The sequence below is a fragment of the Malaclemys terrapin genome, chromosome 2 (genome assembly GCF_027887155.1).
Source record: "Malaclemys terrapin pileata isolate rMalTer1 chromosome 2, rMalTer1.hap1, whole genome shotgun sequence".
In the NCBI taxonomy this organism is placed as follows: Eukaryota; Metazoa; Chordata; order Testudines; family Emydidae; genus Malaclemys; species Malaclemys terrapin.
The window spans coordinates 137352145-137376627 of NC_071506.1; the positions used below are offsets into that span (position 1 = coordinate 137352145).

At 43.3% G+C, this 24483-nt stretch overlaps 2 protein-coding genes across 2 annotated transcripts in view; one reads left to right on the top strand and one right to left on the bottom strand.

The window, feature by feature from the left end:
* Positions 1-3345, bottom strand: PCNA (proliferating cell nuclear antigen). The gene is made up of 6 exons (XM_054017871.1): positions 3016-3345; positions 2317-2414; positions 1821-1888; positions 1277-1471; positions 678-801; positions 1-536 (listed from the first exon to the last, which is right to left on the bottom strand). The coding sequence occupies exons 1-6, from the start codon at positions 3234-3236 to the stop codon at positions 454-456; spliced, it is 789 nt and encodes a 262-aa protein (XP_053873846.1). The 5' UTR covers positions 3237-3345; the 3' UTR covers positions 1-453.
* A 3453-nt stretch (positions 3346-6798) lies between these two features.
* Positions 6799-24483, top strand: part of CDS2 (CDP-diacylglycerol synthase 2) — a 45099-nt gene continuing 27414 nt past the window's right edge. The window contains exon 1 of the mRNA XM_054017429.1: positions 6799-7005. Coding sequence (XP_053873404.1) covers positions 6943-7005 — 63 coding nt within the window. The 5' untranslated portion in view covers positions 6799-6942. The remainder of the gene's footprint in view (positions 7006-24483) is intronic.

Genomic DNA, 24483 nt, shown 5'->3' on the forward strand with positions numbered 1-24483 from the left:
TGTTATTCAAAAATTTTATTACCATTTCCACCTTTCAATTATATTACAGTTATCATTTTGAAAAGGACATTGTAAAGGCTGAATTCTGTTTACATTAGTAACCTCACTCCAGTCAGGTTTCACACAGAGCCCTAGAGAGATCACTGTTTTTTATTGTAACTCAATGTTTCAATATTGCACCCCTTTACCACTAGCAACTTCCAAAGGGAGTAAAAGCTTAGGTTCTAAAAACAGCATCTAAAAAGAATGTGTAAATAGACACATGGTCTCGAATAGCAAAGATACAAATGTTTTTCAAAAGTAGGTACAAAACAAAGTTGAAAAAATATTTACAGAGAAATATCTACAAACATGCCTAACAGCATTATTTGAGGTTTCAGACTGGACACTTTCTTCCTCCTCAGAAAAGCAGTTTTCATCTCCCAAGAGCTTTTCCCTTGATCCTAGTGCATTTTAAGAACCATCTTGCTGATCCTCAATCTTTGGGGCAAGATAGTATTTTAAATGTCCCATATCTGCAATCTTGTACTCCACAACTGAGGGAGAAAAAAAAGCAAGTCAGTTACTCAGATCACTTCCAACAGTGTAGTTTATGCCCATGTGAACTCTACAATGCAGCTTAGAAGTGGTGTAACTATACAACGTTGTTTTGAAGAAATGAAAGCAGCATTACTTACCTAGTGGAACATCTGCAGACATACTAAGTGTAACTGTAGGTGATAGTGGTGTGGCTTTGGTAAAAAAATTCAAGTACCTCAAAGCAAAAGTGAGCTGGACTGGCTCATTCATCTCTATTGTAACCTAAAGGAAGAAATAAAAAACAATCATGAATTAAGAATACAACGCTCTCTTAAAAGAGAGGACAAATGATCAGTAGAGCTCCATTAAGTATTTGTCATTTCTGCACTCTTACTTTGAGAGATTTCTTCAAGTTTTAACAGCCCATAAATGTAGCACAGCACAAGAAGGAACTTCTGGGCACTTAACTATTAGTTGCAGTGACAGCAATTTTCTACCACAACAGAGCAGATGCCAGCCAGAACACTAACAACATTTCCCCCACCCCTCTCCCATTTTCCTGATACCTATGCATTACTCAGCCCTGTTTTAGAGACAGGAAAGACCCAAAATTTTGTAGCTTGTCAGTTTCCTAAATCCAGTCAGGTAGACTGGGCATTTGAGTCCGCAAATATTTCAGAAAGTTGCTCCTGCCCCAACAGTAGTGAGACTCAAGTCCCCATATTTTCAAAAATTTTCAAAGCACCATCAAACTTACAGCTTCTTCCTCCTTATCCACATTACTGGTCTGTGACAGCTTGATATTTCCATTTCCTAGCTCTCCATTAGCAGAAAATTTTACACCATCTTTTGCACAAGAGATGACAACAGCATCTCCAATATGGCTGAGATCTCTGCAGATCCGTGCAAATTCACCAGAAGGCATTTTCACTACACAGCTGTATTCTTGTTCCTGTGAGAAGACAACCTTAGATATAGTTTAACAGTACCAGAACAAACTTTTGTATTCTGTCACGTGTGTGTGTGTGTGTATATATATATATATAAGCCAGTGTGTGTCACACTGCAGATTTAAGCCAAAAATACCACTCAGAGAAACAAGTCTAAGGCTTCCACTGAAATTTAGTGAGAGCTTTGTTGGGAAACAGTCTGCCTTGAAATAAAGTTTAGGTTTATTACATTTCCTAATAACAGGAAGCTAGTCAAAAAACATTTTATGACAGCTAAACATTCAAGTTCTTGATTTATTTGTAAAACCCAATAATCTAATTTAGGTCAGCAGTGGAGACAAAATTACTTACTGGAATTCCAAGTTGTTCCACATCTAAATCCATTAACTTCATCTCATAATCAGAGACCTTCTCCTGATCTAAAAACAATCAGACAAGATGTATTTGACCAGAACTGTTCAAAAACATTATTAAAGCTAGGGTTGTTTGTTAGATTCTGTCCCAGAACGTTTCCTCAGTGTAGTCTTAATTTGATAAAGAAATCACAGAATCAATTAGGCTTTTTTTTTTGGTGTCACTTTGTGACTATCCCCAATGCCACAGCTATTCTTTAGACAAATATCCACTGAAGTCTAGTCAAAGCATAAAGCTTAATAAAGTTAAATAGTGACTGATGGTTCAGAGATATGCACATATTTTAATTCTGGAACAGCAAAGCAAACCAAGGCACTAATTAGCTGTTCTGAAATGCAGAATTACAAGATTTCACCCCCAATTCTGCTTCATAACTGAATTAAAGAAGAGTTTGTATCTTAATATTGAAATAATTTGGAATCAAGGTATTTACTTGGTGCCTCAAATACCAGAGCCAGCGTATCTGCATTGTCCTCTGCTCTGAGGGTGATTATGTCTTCATTGCCAGCACACTTCAGTATTTTGGACATACTAGGAAAAAACAAGAGAATTGATTACTAGGTCACTTATACTGCACTAAAGTGATATTTGCAAAAAAATCTGGGGGGCTGTTTCACACACCCATTTCATGCAGCTGCTCCAGCGCATTAGCGTCAACAGCAGCCCCTGCGACAGTGGTTGAGACACTCACATGGCTGCGGGACAGCTCTGGTGCTGTTCAACTCTTCCCCTCCCCCCCCGCCCGCCGCCAATACAGGGCGCAACACCGCAGGTGGGGGGCGCATATAGAGGGGGTGAGATGCCATAACTCGGGCCGCGCTCACCGCAGTGACGGGACCTGGGCGGACGCCACTACCCACAGGTCCCTTAGCCCCAGCGCGCCCTGGCCAGGCCAAGGCACTCGGGGCCCATAGGCCCCTCCCCCACGTGCAGCTTTCCCGCCAGCGCGCCGGGGCATTGTACGACTGGCGCCGAAATGACGTCACCTCCACCAGAGGCCAGCGCAGCGCTAGAGAAACGGCGCGAGACACCACTCCCCCGCCGAGAGTTTCGCTCTCCCGCGCCAGCCAGTCACCCCCCCTCGGCTCTGCCCGCGGCTGAGGGCACTGACCCTCCCCCCCAGCCCCGCTACCTGGCCAGGTTGACCCCCATGGCGATGTTGCGGTCGCAGCGGTAGGTGTCGAAGCCCTCAGAGCGCAGCGTGAGCTGCACCAGCGAGACGTGCGAGGAGTCCATGCTCTGCAGGCTGATGCCGCCCGAGCCCAGGTCCCAGCAGGCCTCGGTGATCAGGTCCTTGAGCGCCTCCAGCACCCGCTTCAGCACCGAGCCCTGCACCAGCCGCGCCTCGAACATCCTGTCAGCGGGGGAGAGGCCACAAAACGCAGCGCTGCACTGCTCCGCACACCCAGAAACCCTCCACTGCGCGCCAAACGGCGGCTCTTATAATGCCTCTGGCCTCGAGTCCTGGCCCCGCCCACACGTCGCGCTACACCAATCATAGACAGGTCGACGCCGGCAGCCTCGCCTACACGCCGCTCGCTCACCAATTAGCGCCCCCGTGATACCGGTAGTTCCGCCCCGTTGAAAGCACCCCCGCTAATCATGGAAGCGTCCGAAATCCCGCCCACATGCCTGTGTTCGGCCAATCTCTAGGTCGATAACATCGCCCTAAGCTTGCCTATCACCTGACGCGTCACAATAAGAGCCACGCCCACCTCTTACTGTAGGACGCCCAATCAACGCGTGGCTCTCGTTGTCCATACGTACCTGCCAATCGCTGGTCTCCTCAACACTGGATTCCGCCCTAGTGTCCACGGCTCTTCCCAGCTTCTCTTCTGCTGCCCCATCCCGACCCGTCTCCCTCTGTCAGATAGAGCCATGGGGCCCCAGTGGTCGGGGGGAGTTGAGAAGGGGGTTGGGGCTGCTCGATGTTATGCGGAGGCCCCGAAGTTTCCATGGGAGTTGTTGGATGGAATGTTGGGTCCCCATAAAGTTCCATGGCAGGGGCTAGATGGAATGTCGGGGCCCCAAATGTTCCACAGCAGTAGCTGGGTGGAATGTGAGGGCCTTGACTTTCCCATGGCATTTGGGGGATTGCTTCTGGGTGGAATATTTAGAGACCTGTAGGCCTTGGAGCCGCCGAAGGAGTGGAGCAGGGGGGGCTGCTGGGTGGAACATCAGGACTCTGTAGGGTCTGCTGCAAATGTGGGGGGGCTGCCGAATGGAATGTTGGGGCCCCGACGGTTCCGGGGCAGATATGCACCCGGGCATCCCTTTTGCATAGGGGCCGATAAGTGGAAGCTCGGGGCCCCCAGGTGGTTCGGTGGCACTGAATGGGAAAGCAGGGTTTACAGTGGAAGGATGTCAAGTATCAGGGGGTAGCCGTGTTAGTCTGTATCTACAAAAACAACAAGGAGTCTGGTGGCACCTTAAAGACTAACAGATTTATTTGGGCATAAGCTTTCGTGAGTAAAAACCTCACTTCTTCGGATGCCAAAGAATCCGAAGAAGTGAGGTTTTTACTCACGAAAGCTTATGCCCAAATAAATCTGTTAGTCTTTAAGGTGCCACCAGACTCCTTGTTGTTTTAGTGGAAGGATGGTATGTTGGAGCTCTGAAGGTTTCACAAGAGTCATGGGGTGGAACGCTGGAGTCCTGAAGGTTTTGTGGCAGTGCGGCGTTCTGATGAGCTGAAGGCCCTATGGCAGTTCTGGGCTACTAGATGGGACGGATTGGTCAAGCTGTTGAGTTTGCCAACTTGCATTGATTGTGGTGGTTTTTGTGGTGATGTAATCAATTTGTAGCCTCCCAAGAACTTTCTGGTTTTCATGATGCTGCACTGTGTGGTCACTCAAAATATCACTGAGCTCACTGCCTACAAAAGCACAAGCCCCCCTGAGTTAAACATTGTTCCTTACTTGAAACCAGTTAAAGGCCTGTAACATACAGCCTAGCCTCACCAGTAGAGACCCTTGATACACAGGTTAGTAACTGCATTACAATGTCAATATCAGCGGCAGATCCAATGCACCATCACCTGCCACTTTTCTTTTAAATTGCAAAACCTTTAACATTTTTCAAGTTGTAAAACTCCAGAGTCCTCATTCCCCACCAATCTGTTGTTCATTGGATGCTGAATAACTCAGGTTATTTTACCTCTATTTGGCACTGGTGCAACCATTACTGGAATACTGTGTCCAGTTTTGGTGTCCACAGTTCAAGAAGGATGTTGAAAAACTGGAAAGCATTCAGAGAAGAGCCGTGGGAATGATTAAAGGATTAGAAAACATGACTTATTGTGTTTGACTCAAAGAGCTCAATCTATTTAACAATAAAGGGGTGACTTGATTACAATCTATAAGTCCTTACATGGGGAACAAATATTTGATAATGGGCTCTTCATTCTAGTAGAGAAATGTCTAACAAGATCCAATGGCTGGAAGTTGAAGCTAGACAAATTCAGACTGGAAATAAGGCATACATTTTAAACAATGAGCATAATTAACCATTGGAACCATTTACCAAGGGTACAGATTTCAGAGTAACAGCCGTGTTAGTCTGTATCCGCAAAAAGAAGAACAGGAGTACTTGTGGCACCTTAGAGACTAACAAATTTATTAGAGCATAAGCTTTCGTGGACTACAGTCCACTTCTTCGGATGCATATAGAATGGAACATATATTGAGGAGATATATATACACACATACAGAGAGCATAAACAGGTGGGAGTTGTCTTACCAACTCTGAGAGGCCAATTAATTAAGAGAAAAAAAACTTTTGAAATGATAATCAAGCTAGCTCAGTACAGACAGTTTGATAATAAGTGTGAGAGTACTTACAAGGGGAGATAGAGTCAATGTTTGTAATGGCTCAGCCATTCCCAGTCCTTATTCAAACCGGAGAAGTGGGCTGTAGTCCACGAAAGCTTATGCTCTAATAAATTTGTTAGTCTCTAAGGTGCCACAAGTACTCCTGTTCTTCTTTTTACCAAGGGTAGTGGTGGATTCTCCATCACTTACAATTTTTAAATCCAGGTTGGATGTTTTCCTAAAAGATCTGCTTTAGGAATTATTGTGGAGAAGGTTTCTGGTCTGTGCTATACAGGAAGCCAGACTAGATGATCACACTGGTCTCTTCTGGCCTGGGACTCTGTCCTCACACCCCAAACCCTGGCCTTTGTGTCTCTCTGCAGGGTCCAGCTCTGCCTGCGCAGATACACTGTGGTTTATGCAGGCTAGGATACATCTGTAACCCCAGCCCCAATGCCTGTTCTGCATGGCATTAGCGACTGTGGGGGTGCAGAGGGGGAGTCTTTGGCCGGTAATGACATCCCTTTCCTGGGGAGGGGGCCAAGGACGCAGCACACTGCAGCAGGGGCACTGGAACAATTTGTATATTAATCCATTCTATGCATCTGATGAAGTGGGCTGTAGCCCACGAAAGCTTATGCTCAAATAAATTTGTTAGTCTCTAAGGTGCCACAAGTACTCCTGTTCTTTTTGCGGATACAGACTAACACGGCCGCTACTCTGAAATGTGTACAGTGGGGAGCTCAAGAAGCAAATTGTAAATCCTGTATATGATGGAAACCACTTCAGGCCAAGGGGTGCAGCAACACCCCTATTCCAGCAGCTCTGCACTGCACCACGGCCTGCCCGCCCGCCGCCCCCCCCCATGCCTCCATCGGTCTCTGGTGTGTGGGAATCCCATGAGTTACTACTGCACCATGTACGCCACTGCGTACACCAATCATGGCGGCCTCGGCAGGAGAGCTGCCCACGTCCGGGTACACATGGGCGGGTCGCGCGCGAGAGAGCGAAGGCTTCCGCATTGAGAATGAGGCTCGCGGAGAAAGATGGGTGGCCACGCCCACTTTCCCCCTCCTGCGCCTGCTATTGGTTCGGCTTCTCTCCCCCCGCCTGGCCCCCCCCATGGAACTCCGGGGCGACTCACGCTGCTGCTGGCGCCTGGTCTCGCGCAGCAGCGCTCGGAGCTGTTGCACCGGGAGCAGCTGCGGGTGCGGACAGCGGAGCGCAAGGCGCCGCGGCCTCGGGCTAAGATGAGCGAGCTGAGGCAGAGGCTCGGCCGGGAGCCAGACGGGGCCCAGGAACCCGAGGAGAAGGTAATGGGGCGGGGTCAGAGCTGCACAGAGGCAAGGAACCCACTGCTTTGGACTGGTGCTTGCAAAGGGGCCGGGGTGGGGGGGATGCAACGGCGGTTGCGGAAGATGGTCAGGGGGAGCTGCAGTTGGGGTGACCATGGGGTACAAAGGAGATGCTGCTCATGGTGTGGGCTGCAGAAGATTGTAATGAGCTACGCAGAGGATGGGACGGTGGGGGTGTCGTACAGAAAGGGGGTGCAAACGTTGGGGAGGTATAAGGAATTAGGGGTGCAATGTAGTGATGTACGCTTCATCGTCTTGGGGGGGGGGGCTGTACAAGGTTGGGATGTAGGTTGTGCTTGGGTTGCACTGTTGATGGGATAATCAGCATGAACCGGAACAAAGATATTTCCAGCCCTCCCTGAGGAATCGGGGTTACAGCGGATGGTTAGCCTGATAGCAGTCCCATCCCCTTGCAAGAGCTTTGTGGGCTACATGTGTTTTGGTATAAACAGAAGCTTTTTGGTTTTGGTCTCCCACCAGAACTGTAGGCTTATTTGTCATCTTTCTGAAAGGTGCTAGGATCCATGTGTCCTTGCAGGGAGACAAAATCTTCCAAACAAGAAGCAGGAGTGCACTATGCTGTATGGTGTCTATAATCTGTTGCACCAAATCTCAGTACCAAGAGAATTTGACATTTATTTGTAACCCAGAGCTGGGCTTTGAGTGCTTTGAAAATAGTCCTGAGTAAACAAGACCTAGCTGTGGTTCTTTTTTCTATATGATTATAGAAGTATCTACTTTTCCTGATAGGCATATTGGTCCTTTTTTTGGAGTGCAACTGGTTTCTGTTGCAGAAGCTCTGATTATTATGGTAATGTGGATATTATATTCTTTATATACTGCCCCAAGTGTACACAGCATTTTACAGACCTACCCAAAACAACAAAATCTCTGTATGGAGAAGCTCACAATGTAGCTATAATATGCCACCCCCAAGAAAAAAAAGTATGGTGTGTTGGATTACACAGAATTTATGATTTCAGCAACTAATAAGAACATTTAAAGGGCTAAGAATTGTAATACACTGTTTTTGTCATTTATCAAACAAGAACACATCTAGATGTTTTAAGGGGGAAAACTGTCACCATCAAGTTGTCTTGTAAAGTAACTCTAAAAAGGGTTGTGCTGTCAAGATAAAAATCATATTTAAAAATGCATCTTTGTCCTTGCAATTAATCATGTTAGAGACATTGAAAATGAGAACTGAAAAATTGTATTTACTCTTTACTTTCTCATGCTGTTAGGTTAATTTTTGCATCTTGCTCAGCCTAGAGGTTACACTAGGCAGGTCAGTTTCCTTTTGGCTCCTGTTCATTAGGGCAGTGTTATTGTGCTAGTACTTCCTACACTGCAGTGGAATGTTTGAACTACTTAAAGTAAAAAAGTTAAAATCATGATATTTCTATATTTAAGTAAACATCGAGGAGTATGTAAAATAATTTCTTCTTTTGACAGCTTGCATTTTTTTCTACAATTGCAGCAATGTTCCTCTTAATACCTCACATGAGCTTTAATATATATCTTTGGTTCTAATTACCTATATCATTCTTGTATAATTGTAGAGCTGAAACTTAAGCAAGAAAATTACCCTTTATTGAATGGGGTAGCTAAAAACTTGCCTTGATTTACGTCCAAGGTGCTGATTGCCTCATAGCTTGTATGAAGTTGTATCCTCTCAAAAATTACTGACTTCCATTTGTTCAGTGGTAATAACATTTTCATTTTCTATATTAAACAAAAGAGGATTAACCCCTCATCAGCTAGGTAATTGCATTTGTTTCAGTTGCAATTTATTTTACAGCAGGGGAATTTAAAGAACTCTCATACAAAGGCTTGGAAGGATTGGATTTTTATTGGTAAATGTTGATAAACATCAATTTCAACATACACACAAACTGATTGGAAAAAATATTTTAATCAATATTTATCAAAATTTACAGATAGGCCAAGTAAGAACGCTGCTTGAGAACTTATTACAGTTTGATTTAAGAATATTTACTGTGTATTTATTGACATGTGATGACTGTTTGTGATTTAACTGTTACAAAGCTTTAACTTTTTGAATCCAAGTATGTATTCTTGTTAAATAAGTGTCTGATTTCCCCCAGCTATTGCCCGACTCCCCCACAATTTTCCCTAACTGTGAAAATGTCAATAAGTAAAAATACAAAAGCCTTAAGCCCCATAATTTTGCACAAGTGTAAAAATGTAAATCAGTAAAAATAGAAAAAAGCTTAAAATAAACTGAGTCTCCACTGAAATCATTAAAGAATTCTGCCAAGCTTACTTATCCTGCAATACTTTCGTAGGAGTTGGAATGCTTCCTTGGAAGCTTGGAGACACTAGTATTGCTTAACTGAGATGAAAACATTCTTGGTCAGCCAAACAAGCTGAGCTTGTCTTAGCTATATGGGATATGTTCTTCTTTAAGAAGGTCAAAGGGCTGTTATAATGTAATCTCTCTTGTTATCTACAGCTAACAAAGCTGTTTTTTCATACAATGAGTTTTCCAAAAGGGCTCCTCCAGTTATATGTGCATCGATACCTTGAGATGCAATCCTCCCAATTAGAAGTCTGGGAATTACGAGGCATCGTTCATCCCAAAATAACTCAAACCAGCAAACAAAATGCGAAAGACAAAGAATTACTGCAGCCATCTCTGAGGTTAAAGGTGGCTGCTGTGCAACAATACACAGCAGTTTAGGATAGGAAGCAAATAGTATTTTGAAACTTAATGTGGAGAGAATGAGGTTGTCAGAATGTGATTACCTAAATTGGGTGCTTGGCAAGATTATCTCTTTAATGTATTTTCCATTCCGTGTGCAATGAGGTCCATGTGAGCAGACCTGTGCAGCAAGCTCCCTGTAAGACCCCATGGAGTCTGATATGGTAAAGCTGATTAGGACCAGGGTTGTCTTCCTCAATGTTTTGGAAAGTGCCTGGCACACTTCATGCATGATAGCAATAGAAATAATAGCAATTGAGTGTAGCTTGTGTGTGGATGCTGTAATGTATGTGCAGGTCTTTTTATTGAAGCCTTCGTATCGTGTTTGAGCATTGTTATATGGAAGAGACTGTTACCCATTTTCTGTTATACTTGTAGCCTTGCCAAGAATAATAATTCAGCAGAGTTCGCTCTGTTTCACAGAAAAAAATTAGCTTTGCAAAGAATAGAAGCCCCGTATGATTCTTAAACGTTTTCTCTTTTTGCTAATTTTTTAAAGTTAAAGTTGTACATTATTAAAATGTAGCATTTCAGCATTTCCCCCCTACCTACATGGTGTTTTACACTTCACTCTGCGTTGATAATGGAAACAAGAGTTAGTTTCACTTTCTGCTCCTGGTTCGCTGGCACAACACACTAGCTCAGGGGTAGGCAACCTATGGCACGCGTGCCGAAGGCGGCACGTGAACTGATTTTCAGTGGCACACTCACTACCCGGGTCCTGGCCACAGGTCCGGAGGGCTCTGCATTTTAATTTTATTTTAAATGAAGCTTTTTAAACATTTTAAAAACCTTTATTTACTTTACATACAATGATAGTTGAGTTATATATTATAGATGTAGAGAAAGAGACCTTCTAAAAATGTTAAAATGTATTACTGGCACGCAAAACCTTAAGTTAGAGTGAATAAATGAAGACTCGGCACACCGCTTCTGAAAGGTTGCCGACCCCTGCACTAGCTGTTATGTTTCTCTTTCCATTGGTACAAGGGAATGTTTAAATGTGAAAGTTTTCACTGAAATGAAAACCCATTCTGTGAAAACATTTCCCTGTGTATTAGATTTTGTAAGACTTTAGATTCTGGGTCTCAGAGATAGGGGATAGGATCCTTTTGATTCCCTCCAGGTCATAGTGAAATGCAACAACTAGGGAAATTTACACTGATGTTAATTGTGCTGTACCTGCTGTATGGATAAATAGGAACTCAATCCTATTGACCATCTTTACCAGCAAAGGATTTGATTAAAAAATAACTGTCAGTGGATGTTTGTTATTAGATGAATACGATGAAAGTTCTCAGCCCCTACAGTACAGTTCAAGGCTCTTGGTCTCCCTTGCTGTTTATAAACTCATTCTTTTATTTGCTATAAAATTGGATGTGGGTGTCTTCTTAGTTGAAGTGAGGAAAGACTTTAATGTGAGTGAGATCAAAGTCTAGCGCCTGTTTTACAAGCATCCTGTTGAATCACATTTTCCTTCAACTGCAATTTTACATAAGTGCACCAAACAAATCTAACATTTTTTTTCTGTTGTACATGAGATCTAGGGATTTTTCAAGAGTCTCAGGGGCTAGTAATACATTTAGCTAGCACGTGTGGGAAGGGAGGAGGGCAAGACTGTGCCATTTAGAGGCATAGTCTTTAGGGCTGCAGATCTTACTGATGCATGATTTACAGCTTTCTTTGACCACCCTTTGTGGTTCACATCCTACATCTTGGTGGAAAATACCGTCCCTTTTGACTATAGTGGCAGCTGCGGGACCGAATGGTAGAAGCACATTTAGCAGCTCTGCTGCGAGGCATACTTGTGCGGTGGGCCATACAGGTGAAATTTTCCATTGCAATGTTCAGATACTTCTACTGAGCATGCACAAACCAAGAAACTTTATTTCTAAAAGGGGTGGGGGAGGAGGTGTTAAAAATTGAATGCAGGAAACGGAGGGAGAAATGCATATTGGATGGAGGGGCGCCAGAATGGGAGGGGGCAGGGGGCCATGGTTCCATCACTTTTAAAAGTGGGAGGCCATAGGCCAATTTTACCAGCTGTACAGGTGAGGGAGCGGGGGCTTCAGGAAGGAGGAGGCAGGCCATGGTTCAGGCACTGGTGGCCCCTCCCACTTTTATGAAATTTCTGCCACTCCTGGTCAGGATGTCTGGGTTCTATTCTTGGTGGGAGTGTGGTGACTTTTGGGGTTTAAGTGTTGAAGTCTTCGCCACTGACTCACTGACCTTGTTGTTTAGCTATCTACATGCTTTATAAACCACCCATCAGAGTAGTGTGTAGCTAGCCAACTCTAACTTGACTTCTTTGTGCCTCTAGTATCCACCTGTATAATGGGTATAGTACGTGCCTGCCTCACAACGGTTTTGAAAGGCTTCACTAATGAATGTGAAGTGATTTGAAAGCATCAGGAGCTATGTTGGTGACATGTTGTAACACTAAAGCAAAAGAAGGATACAATTCCTTTAGCTCAGCTTTTGCATCGTGCTCGCTCTGCTTGGGTGCATACGCACCCCCTCAATTAGACAGATGAGCACATATGGCAAATAGAATAGAGAAGCTGAGCCTGGCTGTGAGGATAGGGGAGGAAAAATGTAATGTGAGACCCACACTCGAATATTTAAGCAATTCTGAATCCCCCGGTTGTTCATTGAGGCGCCCCCGACTTGTATATAGATCACTAAAGGCTCACAAGTCTGAATTACAGAGCTACGATTACATCTAAAGGATCTGGTGATGCCACAACTCAATACACCACAAAATACGTGCTTTTTTGATACAGTCCAAAGCCCTGAAGGACTAGGGTTACTTCCCCTTATTCAAAGTGTCCCTGTGACTTCACTTTTAAAATTCTTAAAGGAATTTAGAACTGATTAAAAGTGTTGGTTTATTTGATCTCCGTAAGAGACTGACAGGCCCAGTTTACTTTCAAGAGAGACGGCAGCAGCCGTGTCCCAGCCCCGACCCAAGAGGTCATTTTGGTCTCCATTGCTCGCTTACTACTTGGCTTCTCTGAAACTGCCAACAGAGGTGCCAGTTAGTCTTTTACAATGGTTCTGTTTATTGTGAAGACATTCTGCAACTAGGAATTGGTCTGAGACCACTCTAATATAGTTCATGATGGTTGGCCATCAGATGGTAGCAACTTTTACCACTGCTAATCTGGCCTTGAGCTGGGGAAAGTGTCACTAATTGATCCTGGTTTCCATCAGTCACTACGTACCAAGAAGGATTTGTTCTTGCAAGGTGCTGAGTACATTGCAGTCAATGGGAGTTGAGGGCATTCAGCACCTTGGCAAGCTGAAAATATATATGCAACTCCCCTCTTCACTGCCTGCTTCTTTTCAGGTTCATATCGATGCTGGAGTGGCTTTGATCACTGATGGAATCCAGTAACTTAAGGATCTGGTCCCAGAATCCTTCAGTGACAATATTTTGTGTGAGTGAAATGCATAGCAAGGTGCTTGACTTCTGCTAACCCATTCATTGTTATAGACATAAAACTGCACTGAGCTTTCCCACATAACAAAGGCCAGGCATGACACAGCAGGAACCGAAATGCTGAATCCAGTGTTTTTTGTTGGTAGAAAATCTCAAACAGGTACAGTGATGGGGAGACAGGAACACTGGTTTGTTCACAGAATCTTCTTGATGGGGATGTTGCCAGTGTTACCTACACGCTAATAAGTGGCTAACTTATTTTCTTCTGTTTGGCTCAGTGTTTCATTTTCTAAGCCTGCAGCACCAGATCAGCTGTACTCTCCAGGCAGATGACTGACCTGTTCTGCTGAACTCTTGCTGTCTTAAACTCTGCAGAACTTATGTTTATTCACTATGTATAATCAGGCCACTCTAGCCCATTGTGATGGAGACTGTGGCACTTCAGCTTGCCAAGGTGCTGAATGCCCTCAATTCCCATTGACTGCAGTGTTCTCAGCACCTTGCAAGAATAAACCCTAAGTATGGTGTCCCTTGTTCTATTTCTGAAGCATATGGTTATGACAAGACAGATGAAGCTGAGATGGAGGGGAGATTTTTTCATGGGAACAGAAGACTAGCAATCAGAGCTCTGCATTTCTGTTTCCTACTCTGCCACCCTCTGTACCCTTCTTAAATCTACATATTAATTACCTGGTCTGTAAACGGCATATGCCTACCTCTCAGGGATATTGTAAGGCTTAACGGACTTGCATAAGGGATGAACTTGGCTTTGTTTGGGAAGTGACTAGAGCTTCTTGGATGAAATGTGCTAGACACAGTGAGTGCAGATGATAACGGGAGATCAAGGAAACCAGTCCATGTACATACGCTATGATTTGCCAACCAGGTGCATCTCCTGGTTCAGGGATGCAAGGAAAGGATTGGTTGCTAAATTCTTTAATATGACACAGTTGCCGGAATTTTGAGTGGAAACTTCACAGTGCTTGCTATCGTTTGCCCCCAAAATCCAGTCTAGTGTAATAAGTACCCATCTCACTCTGTCAGCTGCCTCACTTGTAATAGTCTCTTGAACTTTTCTTTAGCAACATTAAAATTTCCCAAGTGCACGAAAGATGGTGAAGATCAATGGATTTCTCTTTATAGATGAGTTACACTGTACATCGGTGACTAGGTTTGTAAAGGTAGCCGTGACTTCCTGACACCGACAGCACTAGATCAATAGGATTGTCTGTTTATCCATAGAGGGGCAAATCCTGCTTGCCTTTTTTACATGAGCAGTCCAATTAAAGTCAATGGGACTGATCAATAGAGGAAGGTGAGCAAGGTTTTGCACAGTGTTCTTATTAGCAAATTAACTAGATAAGCTAGATCTTTCTTATATTAGGACTTGAAAAATATTTGCCCCTGGGATATAAAGGGTGCTAGTTTCTGTATTTTATGATGGCAGAAAGAGCTTTCCAGAAGTGAACAGTGTATAAATTGTTGAATTATGGCTTTTTTTTTTTTTTTTTTTTTGGTCTGCAAAGGGCTCCAGAACCACCCTGCTGCTTATAGCTTCCCTAGTCAGCAACAGATTTAAATGGCTGTTCAGAAACTTGTAGGAAGCAGGGATGCTGTCAGCATTGCTATTCTACTTGGCTGCTGTTGGAGCCTCTGCAGCACTGGAACTGTTGACCTTGGACTTTGTGAGTAGCTCCTCATACACTCTTTGACATCTGCCTTGAGCTGGTCAGCTTAGCTTTCTGGTTAGGAGAGATCTGATTCCTCTCCCCTCTCTCTCTCCCCCTCCCCCCCCCCCCCCCCCCCGCCTTGCTTACATTCTCCAGCCCTATCTAGCTCTTATGTCTGGAGATTTGAGGCCAAGGTCCTCGCTTCCTTCTCCTTAATCTCTTGTGAATTGCATGAAAGGAAAGGAGGGCAGAGAGAGAACAAGGCTCTTCCTAATGGAAGACAAAGCTCTAGGCCTGGCAGTGGTGTGAGATGATCTGGAGGGGTAGATGATTGGCTGATGCTAGATGATCCTAGGGAGCAAAGACAAGAAAGAAGACCTAGAATGAGACAGTTGCTTTAAGTGGGAACCACTTCAGCAAAGGGACTGGCATTGTGCCATTGGTGGTTGGTGGTGTGAATTTAACGGCTTGCCCCTTGGTGAGGGCACTGAACGGGAAGATGCTGTACAATAGTTTCAGGAGTAGAAGTATCAGGGTTTGTTCCTTGTGTGGCTGCTGGAAGTTATTTGCAATGACCGGTAGAGTTTTGGATAGTTAGTTCCAAAGCTTTGGACACGCTGGAAACAATAGTCAAAGGTCTTTAAGATAGCAGGTAGCTTAGAGGTTATTGCACACGTGTTACTGATAAGATAGTAAGAGCGAGATTTAAAAAAAAATCTACCCTGTGGTTTGGCTTAGCTGGTGTTTGGCTAAATTTCATGTTTTAACTGTATTCCAACCTGGAAACGACCACTCTTAACGTTTTTAGGATTCTTTTGAAACAAGAGAATAATTACATTTTATAACAGTGATTCCTTACAAACAGATGCACATATTATTATTGGTTCATGTGTGGACAAGACTGTTTCCCCATAACACAGCTGATTATATATCATCCTTTGAGATTTGTCCTCTCCTAGAACTCTGCAAAAAGACTCCCCATCCCTTCTGTGACACTGCACCCCATATTCTTCATAGTGATATTATTACATAGCATAATTAAGATGTATTTTATGCAAGATGGGCCGTGCAAGGTGTCATTGGAAAAGGTATGATTTGCTGAAGATGATTATCCTGTTTGTATGCATGTATCCATTTTGTATCTGAAGTTTTGAATATTGACTATGTGTCTGTATTTCACATGTAGTCACATCTGGGCGATGCCCACTAGGCAAGATGCTTCCAGTCTAGACAGCTGGTTGGGAAGAACCTATTCATGGTAAGGGGCCATTAGAAAGAACAATAGGCCTTAAAAGAAGCTTATCCCACACTGGGTGAACCTTCCTGAGAACACTCCAGACAGCCTATAAGCAATGGCTGCTATGACACTACAAGGACATGTGATCAGGCCACATGACTCTGGACTCCATCTTGGGATGTCAGTGTTTTTCCACAAACCGGTCTGGGAGCCAAGTTTTAAAACAAAGGGTTCCCGCCATAGGCTAAAGCTATATAAGGCAGGGAGTGACATTGTCTGTTGTTCTTCACTCCCCACACAAGAAGACTCCTGGAAAGACCTGAGGCGCAAAGACTGGACTGGGGGAAATGCTGGACCCAGGCTAAAGGGATTTCTAGCCTGTGTATGAAGACCTGAGAAACCCAAGCTGTAAAGCTAATGCAGCTTGTACCTTAAGAATCTGTAAGTCTGCCTGTACCATCAGTAAGGGTGAGAATCTGCTAATTCATATCCAATTGTATAAATATTATGCTCAGTTTGCATTTTTGTTTATCTGTTAGGTAATCTGCTTTGATCTGTTTACTATCCCTTACAATCACTTAAAATCTATGTTTTGTCGTTAATAAACTTGGTTTTCCTTTATCTAAACTGGTGCGTGTGAGTGAAATGGATGGGAAATTGTTGAAGGAGCAAAGGCTGTTGCATATTCCTTTCCACATTGAGGGGGAGGCGAACTGGACAATACATTCATACTGGTTGGAGTTTGGACCAGGGCAGGACGGTACACCTCTGGGGTCTTAGGCTGGGAAGCTGGTGGTAATTTTGGCTGTAGCCCCTCTGTTGTTGGTTCACATGCAGTGGCTGGTCAGAGAGCCTGCATGTAACTGCAGCTGGGTGTGTCCCTACCTGTGTGTATGCTGGTGGAAGTGGAAGACAGGGAGCGTGTCTGCAGCTTGTCACAGCAGCACAGTATCTGAGGGAGGCCAGGCTGATGGGTCAGTGGTATCCCAGTTCTAGCTAGCACCCCGGGGGGAACCCGTCACATCCCTCCCCCCACCACACACCTGAAACTTTACCCAAAAATTCCTTGCCTTAAAGTATATGGGGAGCACAAAGCCACCTTTGTGTGAAATTTTGTGCTTATAAAATTATGAGCTGAAGTGAGGGAGAGGGGCCGTTGTTAAAATCCGAGTTTTTGCATGTAAACATTAATGTGACGGTAGGAGCTGAGATTTAGTACTGAACAAACTGCACGTACAGTAAAAATCAGAACAATGTTCAGAATTCATTCATTGTTTAGCCACCTGATTCTTGGTCAGAGACAGCAGAGTGTCCCAATAAAGCCTTCCTTCCCGTTTCACGAAGCTTTTTATACTCACAGTGGTCAAGATGAAAGAAGAAATCACCCTCTTGCTCTGTTTATTGACCCTGCACATGAGTGGTTTTCAACCTGTGGTCCACAGATCCGCAGACTAAGATTTCCAAAGGGGGCCGCACCTCCGTTCGAAATTTTTTAGGGGTTCACAAATGGAAAAAAAGTTGAAAACCACTGCTATACATCTAAGCCCCTTCGTTTTCAGTTTAAACCTATTTTTACTGAAAAATGCCTGGGTTTTACAAAATATTCTTTTTCCGATTTTCACCCTACTTTTGTATCATTCAAATATATAAAAATAACTTTTTATTAGGAAAATACAACACATTGCATGCGATATATATATATTACAATAATACATTAGTCTGTGTGTATATGCAAAGAGGCCTGTGGAACTAAGGCTCTGTGTTAGTCTACAAGATGCACACACTAAACAAACAGACACGCACGCAAGCTCTGAAGTGCCTGCTTATCTGAATGTACTGATGAATCTCATGCCTACCATGTACCCATTCAAGCTGTTAGCAGATAATGGTTTAAAGATTTGACCCACTAAAATGGGAAGAAAACAAAAATCTGTATCAGAATGTGTTTCAAAACACAAGGAATTATTCAAAAGTTTTAAAAAACAAAAACAGGAGAAAAGGATGAAGTTGAGTTTATGTGCTGCAAATGGTGTGGCCCAATTATTAAATAGAACTATTAGTCTATAAATATTTACAAGTCTACAACAGCAAACTGTTTATTCAGATGAAAAGTTTTATTTGGGGATTAGAGGATGTATTGTTTTCTTAAACTCAGAGGGGCCATTGTGTTTTGAGTTCTCCTTTTAGTTCTGCAGCAAACCACATTGATGAAGGGAATTCAGAACATTATCTACTGAATACCCTCCCCCCGTCTTTCCATCCACCAAAATAAACCCTGATATTTACCCAGAAAAAAAATTTTTTTTTGCACTGATTTTCACCTGTTTTTGTTGTTGTTATGGTAATAAACACTGATAAATTTCTGGGAAAAATTAAATAAAATAAAGATGGAAAACAAAGGGCCCTATACACGTAGAACATACTTCACCCAGGAATCTGAACCCAGCTCTTCCCCACCCTTTTCTATTCTGGGACAGCCAAGAGCTCAGTTTAAAGCATGTTAATTTAAAGGAAAATACATCCAAAAGGGAGATAAAAACAAGTAGCTTCATTTTAAATTTCATATATAGAAGAGCACAATATACACCTACATTCCACCTACTTACTCCCTTTCAGTGGAAAATGGCATTCTTTAATTTCTGTCCTACACTGCTATACAGCGTTGGTGTGTGCTTATAGAGCAGTTTAACACCTAGGAGTGGCATTGCCCACTGCTAGTATCGGCGAAGCACTGTGGGAATCTTTGGGATGAAAGTCACTACAAAAGTGACAGAGTTTCTCCCTTGAGTAATGAGACAATTTCTCTGCTGTGGAAGGTGCTTCATTCCTGGGCTCAGACGGTTGAATTTCAGCAAGCTGAAGAGAGAGACCTAGAAGTGATGAACAATTAAAATGCAATGAAAAGAAAGCTACAGGATCTGGCCTGTCAGAGGTTGAGGTAGTCATCACTGATTCTCAAGTCGGCTGAAAGAAAAACCAGGCATCTGAAGTCACACAAGAGTAGGATGCTCCAGAAGCAATTAGATGTGAACCATACAACTAACTGTCCATCCACCCCATAGACCCAGATTAAGTTGCCAGGTAGTTAAAGTTTCCCCATGCAGGTATCCCCACCAATCTGGCACTTAATGAAGCCTGTAAGGTTGGTTATTTTAAAAAAAAAAAAAAAAAAGCGGGGGGGAGGGGGACGACAGGGAGAATTGTCAGACATTTATTGACACAGGCATTTCCCGTGTGTTCCAGTTCAGTGAGCATCCAGGAATTGGGACATGCTTATAAATGGAGAGCCGCTGCATACATCATCACAAAAACACATGCTGACTGAAGTATTACTGTCCCCCCACTACTGAGCCTTGTAGCTTTGTTTTGAACACAATCAAATTTAGCAAGTCAGTAGGATCTGATCAGAGATGTGTGCAGTCTGTGTTCAGCCCAGCAACAGCCAGATAAAAACTTGATATTGGTGTCAGCAAGTGTGATTCATTCAGAACAACATATCCTGGTGACTCACTCACTCACTCACTCAGCACAGCATGATGTTTAGCTGTGAGGATGGATGTGTCCCCCTCACCCACTGCTCCAAAAAAAAAAAAAAATCCTATTTGGAGTTGGTTTATTCGGAGAGGGTAAATGTACTGGGCTCAGAGTCCTTTGCAATTATGTATTACAACATACAGTGGTTGAAAGATTCTGTCATCTTAGCACTGGCCTAATATTTAGACTTGTTTGAAAAAAACGTTTACTAGACCCTATTGTAAAGAGTCCTTTCGGGAACCATTTTTCAGATTGCTTCTCTTTGCTAGAGCGCCGTTTAGCACCGACACCTATCTGGCGTGTTTTGTCATTGTTGCACCGATCCGTGGAGATACACGTACACATAGGTACTGACGGGGAATGCGACATGAACGCTGATCCATGTCCCCCGTCAAAGGGGTAATCACGCTTTATACTCCTAGCACTCAAATATAAAAATGTTATTAAAGCTAATGTTAAAATAATTATATAATACATAGGTGGTGAAAAGAGTGTCTGTACATCTGGGTATAGTGCTTAGATTATCGACAAATACAAAGTTTGTTTTTAAAAGTCACATGCTACATAGAGTACATAATCAGCAATAACCCAAATTGAGGTGAATAGATTTAACAATACAGTTTAGATATTAGAATCCGAATATTCCGGTACATCACTCATGAAAAGTTGTACAGAGATTTGGTTGTGGAAAGCAAAATATATTAGTGAGTGGAGAGTGTCCCTCAGTAATTGAGAACTAGGTAGGTTGTCCATTTAGAAAATACAATCCATGAGGAAGGTATTTCAGTTACTTTCCTGACTGCGCACAGTGATGGGTTCTCCAGGAATATTGACAAGATAGACAATGCTTCAGAGCACACGCTGATCAACACTGAGGTCAGGACGGAATTCCTCTCCTAGGTCCCAAAGCGTGCAGCACTACACACCTAGTGAGTAGCATTATCAGGTGGCAATTTGACATTCCCGGACCACCCAGTTATTGACTACGGCCAGAGGCAGGAAGCTGGGTTTGATGGAATAGTATTGATCAAGTCACGTTCTCCTGGGGGGCAGATCTCCATCTGGAACCTGAAGGAAACAGGAGCAAGTGTGTAAGGGTTTGTCTACACTACCCGGTGCTGTCCCATGCCAGCTGACTCGGGCTAAGGGGCTATTGAATTACGGTGAAGACATTCAGGCTCAGGCTGGAGCCTGGGCTTGAGGACCAAGTAGGAAATCCATAATCACTATCAGACTACCTGGAAGTAATTAGAGCTCTATTTCTGCAAGCACTTTAGCGTCTGGTCTGCCATTACCTCAAGAACATGATTGCGGGATTATAGCTGTACTGTTTTCTTGCTGGAAGTCCAATTTGCTGAAATTAGGGGAATGAGCCTCCCCAGTCTGTCCCAAACCCAGAGCTAAACAAGCACCTCCTCCCACATTTCACTGGTCCCACATACACTGAGTTGTTTAATATCCATGGAGTTGGGCTGCATTTTTCTTTCTCATGAATGCAGAAGTCAGTGGAGAAATGCTTCTAAGCTCAGGTTCCCAACACACACAGCCAAGAAGGAGTACATTGGAAGAGTTCTGTTCTCTTCACCATAAAGCAGACAATGGTCCCGGAAGTACAGAGAGCAGTTTGATTTCCCCTTCTCCCTCCCAAAGGACATTACTACATTGCAGACTCTTCCCCATCCTCTACATTTAGTCTCATTGTCAGACCTTCAGCAGAGGGTAGGTTTTTCACCCTTCACTTTAATTAGTTGCCTCAATTTCTGGAAGATGTTGCACACAAGCAGATCGAGCAGCTGGGAAGAAGCAATTTCTGAACGTAGATCCAGCAGAGCAACTAAGGATCTAGTACTGTATCTGGTTTGCCAATTTTGTTCCATTTCTCCCTACATTTAAATCCCTCCTAAGACCCATTTCATCTGCAAGACAAACAAAGGGGAGCAAAGCTCTTGTAGTAGCTATAAATTAGTTCCCTAAAAGAAAGTGTAAGTAGGTGGCATGTAGGTACCTAAGTTGACAGTTGGCTAGAGCACAATGGCTAACGCTGCTTATGAAAAGTGCTTTGGGAGAATTAGTGACCACAATTGGTCAAGACCCAAGTTTTGCATTTCATTTGACTAATTACTTAGGCCTTGATTCTGCAAGTCCTGCCACATGCGAGTTGCTGCCTACACACCAATAATGTAAGTTGGGGCCTTACTGAGTTGTTCCCATTTCTTTAGTTGTCAGTTCTATTGACCCAAAGCCCGATTCTTTTTTTTTTTAGCAATAGCTAGTATTTTCTGTCTCTGCTTCTTGCTAGATTCTTGCAAAAAGAATAAATGTCTCTTTCCATTTAGATGAGGTGAGTGCACAGATAAAAGGATTTCTTGAACTAATACAAATCTAACGCTGTTAATTGCTTGGGTTGGTTTCCCCATTTGGTGGTGATGTTTTTGGCATAGAAATACTGCCACTTGTTTCCATGGCAACTTGGATCATGTCACAGATACTCAGGCAAATAGCTGATGCTCAGTGTCCATGTGGGAAAAGGCTGGGCTAAACGTGCATGAGTATTTAGTGGTGTTTGCTAACACGAGGAGCCCAAAAAGCCACAATAGAAGAAGATGGTATTTGTTTTACCCTTAAGAATTGGTTTACTTATTCCAGAATCCGTGTCAGATATCGTGGTTTATAACGTGTACTGGTACAAACTGTGCTCTCAGAAAGGCTGGCAAGAACTAATAGTTCAACCTGGAAAACAAGAGCAGGGCTCTTCAACCAAGAGATAATGCTAATAAGAGGGGATGGGATAGGAAGATGTAAAATAACACAGGATCAGGAAAGATGGTTTGTGTGCTGCTATGTATCCTTTTTGCTAATGCAATACTAAGGGATGAGGCAGAGGCAGCCAGTGAAATTGAAAAACACATTCTAAAAAGGAGATGGTAAACTCTCTGTGGCGAGGACGGTCTTCTTGTTCTGTTTGTACAGGGCCTAGCACTGTCAGGCTCTGATCCATGACAGGGGCTCCTAGGTGCTACCCCAATAAAAAGTAATTGGTAATTTTACACAACCCACTTAACTTGTGGAACTTATTGCCTATTGACTACCTTTCACCATCCAAGGATTTGCTTGAAAAATAGCTATCAATGGATGTTTGTTATTAGATGAATACAACAGGTGTTTCGTTCTCAGCCACTACAGTACAGTTCAAGGCTCTTGTTCTACCTTGTTGTTTATAAACTCGTTCTTTTACTTGTTATAGTAGTATTGAGGTTATGAGTTTAGTACAGTTCAGACGGGTTAGAGACGTTTATATGGCAAGGAACATCAGCAGTTGGATGTAATAAGATTAATAGATTCCAAGGCTAGAAGAGACCATTATGATTGTCTAGTCTGACCTCCTGTATGACACAGGTCATAGAACTTCCCCACAATAATTCCTAGAGATAAATATATAAGTGGTATAACCCCTTATCCTTCATGGGTTAGGAAGAAACTTCCTTTGGGCGTAGGGTTATTTCTCTGAAGCTTGTAGTATTGGACACAGTTGGATTAGATGGATCTGTGTATCTGTGATTCGACTGAATTACTTCCAAGTTATAATGGCTATAATGAGAACTGATCAGTACCTGACTTGTATTATGAGAACAAGGGATCGCTCAGACTAATGGCCTTGTATAAAAGACTCAGCTGGTGGCACTCGTTGCTGGAGGAGGTCATGTGCCTGAAATTTTTCAAAGTCCGCATAACTTTATAATCTCTATTTGTGATTCCCCAAGAGAAAGTAAGAACGCCCGATTGCTGCATTGAACTGCCGGCTCTCCCCGCCCTCCACAACATTTTTTGGAGGCTAGTAGGGATGGTGGGGAATTATTTGCCAAAACGTTTTTCCACTGGAAGATGCTAACTTGTTGAGACAAACTTTTTGCAGAAATGTATCTGTTTTGACAGTTTTTACTGGGCAGGATTCTCCGATCCAGGATGGAATTTCTGCTGAGAGAGACACTCCCACTCCAGAATAACCAATAGCCTAGACGTTAAGGCACTCACTTGGGATGTCCAAAGCCCTGCTCCGAATCAGGTAAAGCAGGCACTTGTACAAGGGTTTTCTACATCCCAGGTGAGTGCCCTAACCTATGGACTATTGACTCTTCTGGGGTGGGTCTCATGCTTTTTTCATGAAAAATTTGGAACGAAAACCTTTTGAACGTGGAATGAAAACAAATGATGAAATCACTTGTTTTGTTTTTTTGTGAAACAGAATTCTTGTTTTCCGGCCAGCCCTCGTAGCTGGGTGCCTCTTTGCCTTCCCCTAAAGAATTTGGAATTGGTCTCTGCTGATGGCAGGATATCAGGCTTTTTTTAGATCAATGACCTAATCCGTCATGGTAAATCACGTGTTGCTATACAAACTTAACACTGCATAACATACTCCCCTCTAGTAGTCTTGCTAGAATGTTGAATGAAGTTAAAGGGACACATTTTTTTCTCCCCAGACTCAATGAATGGCTTGATGGCCCATATACTCAAATGCCACTTTTCCGCCACTCTGGTCATGCAAAGGAACCTTAAATATGTGTAGCTATAACTTACTCCCATTGCCACTTATGTAATGTGGCCGTAATTGGGCTGTGAATGGTTTAAAAAAAAAATCTATGTAGTTCTTTCAGACCTTTGTTGTCTGACAAATGTGTTTCCCCATCCCCTTCTGTACCCTCAAAAATATTTTTTAAACTTGCAGAGCTTGACTTGTTTCAAACAAGGAGTCCTATTTTTGTGGGCACAATTACATCCTTGCCCTTTATCGTCCTCCAATTTGTTCATCCTTTATCTTCCATCTGCAAGG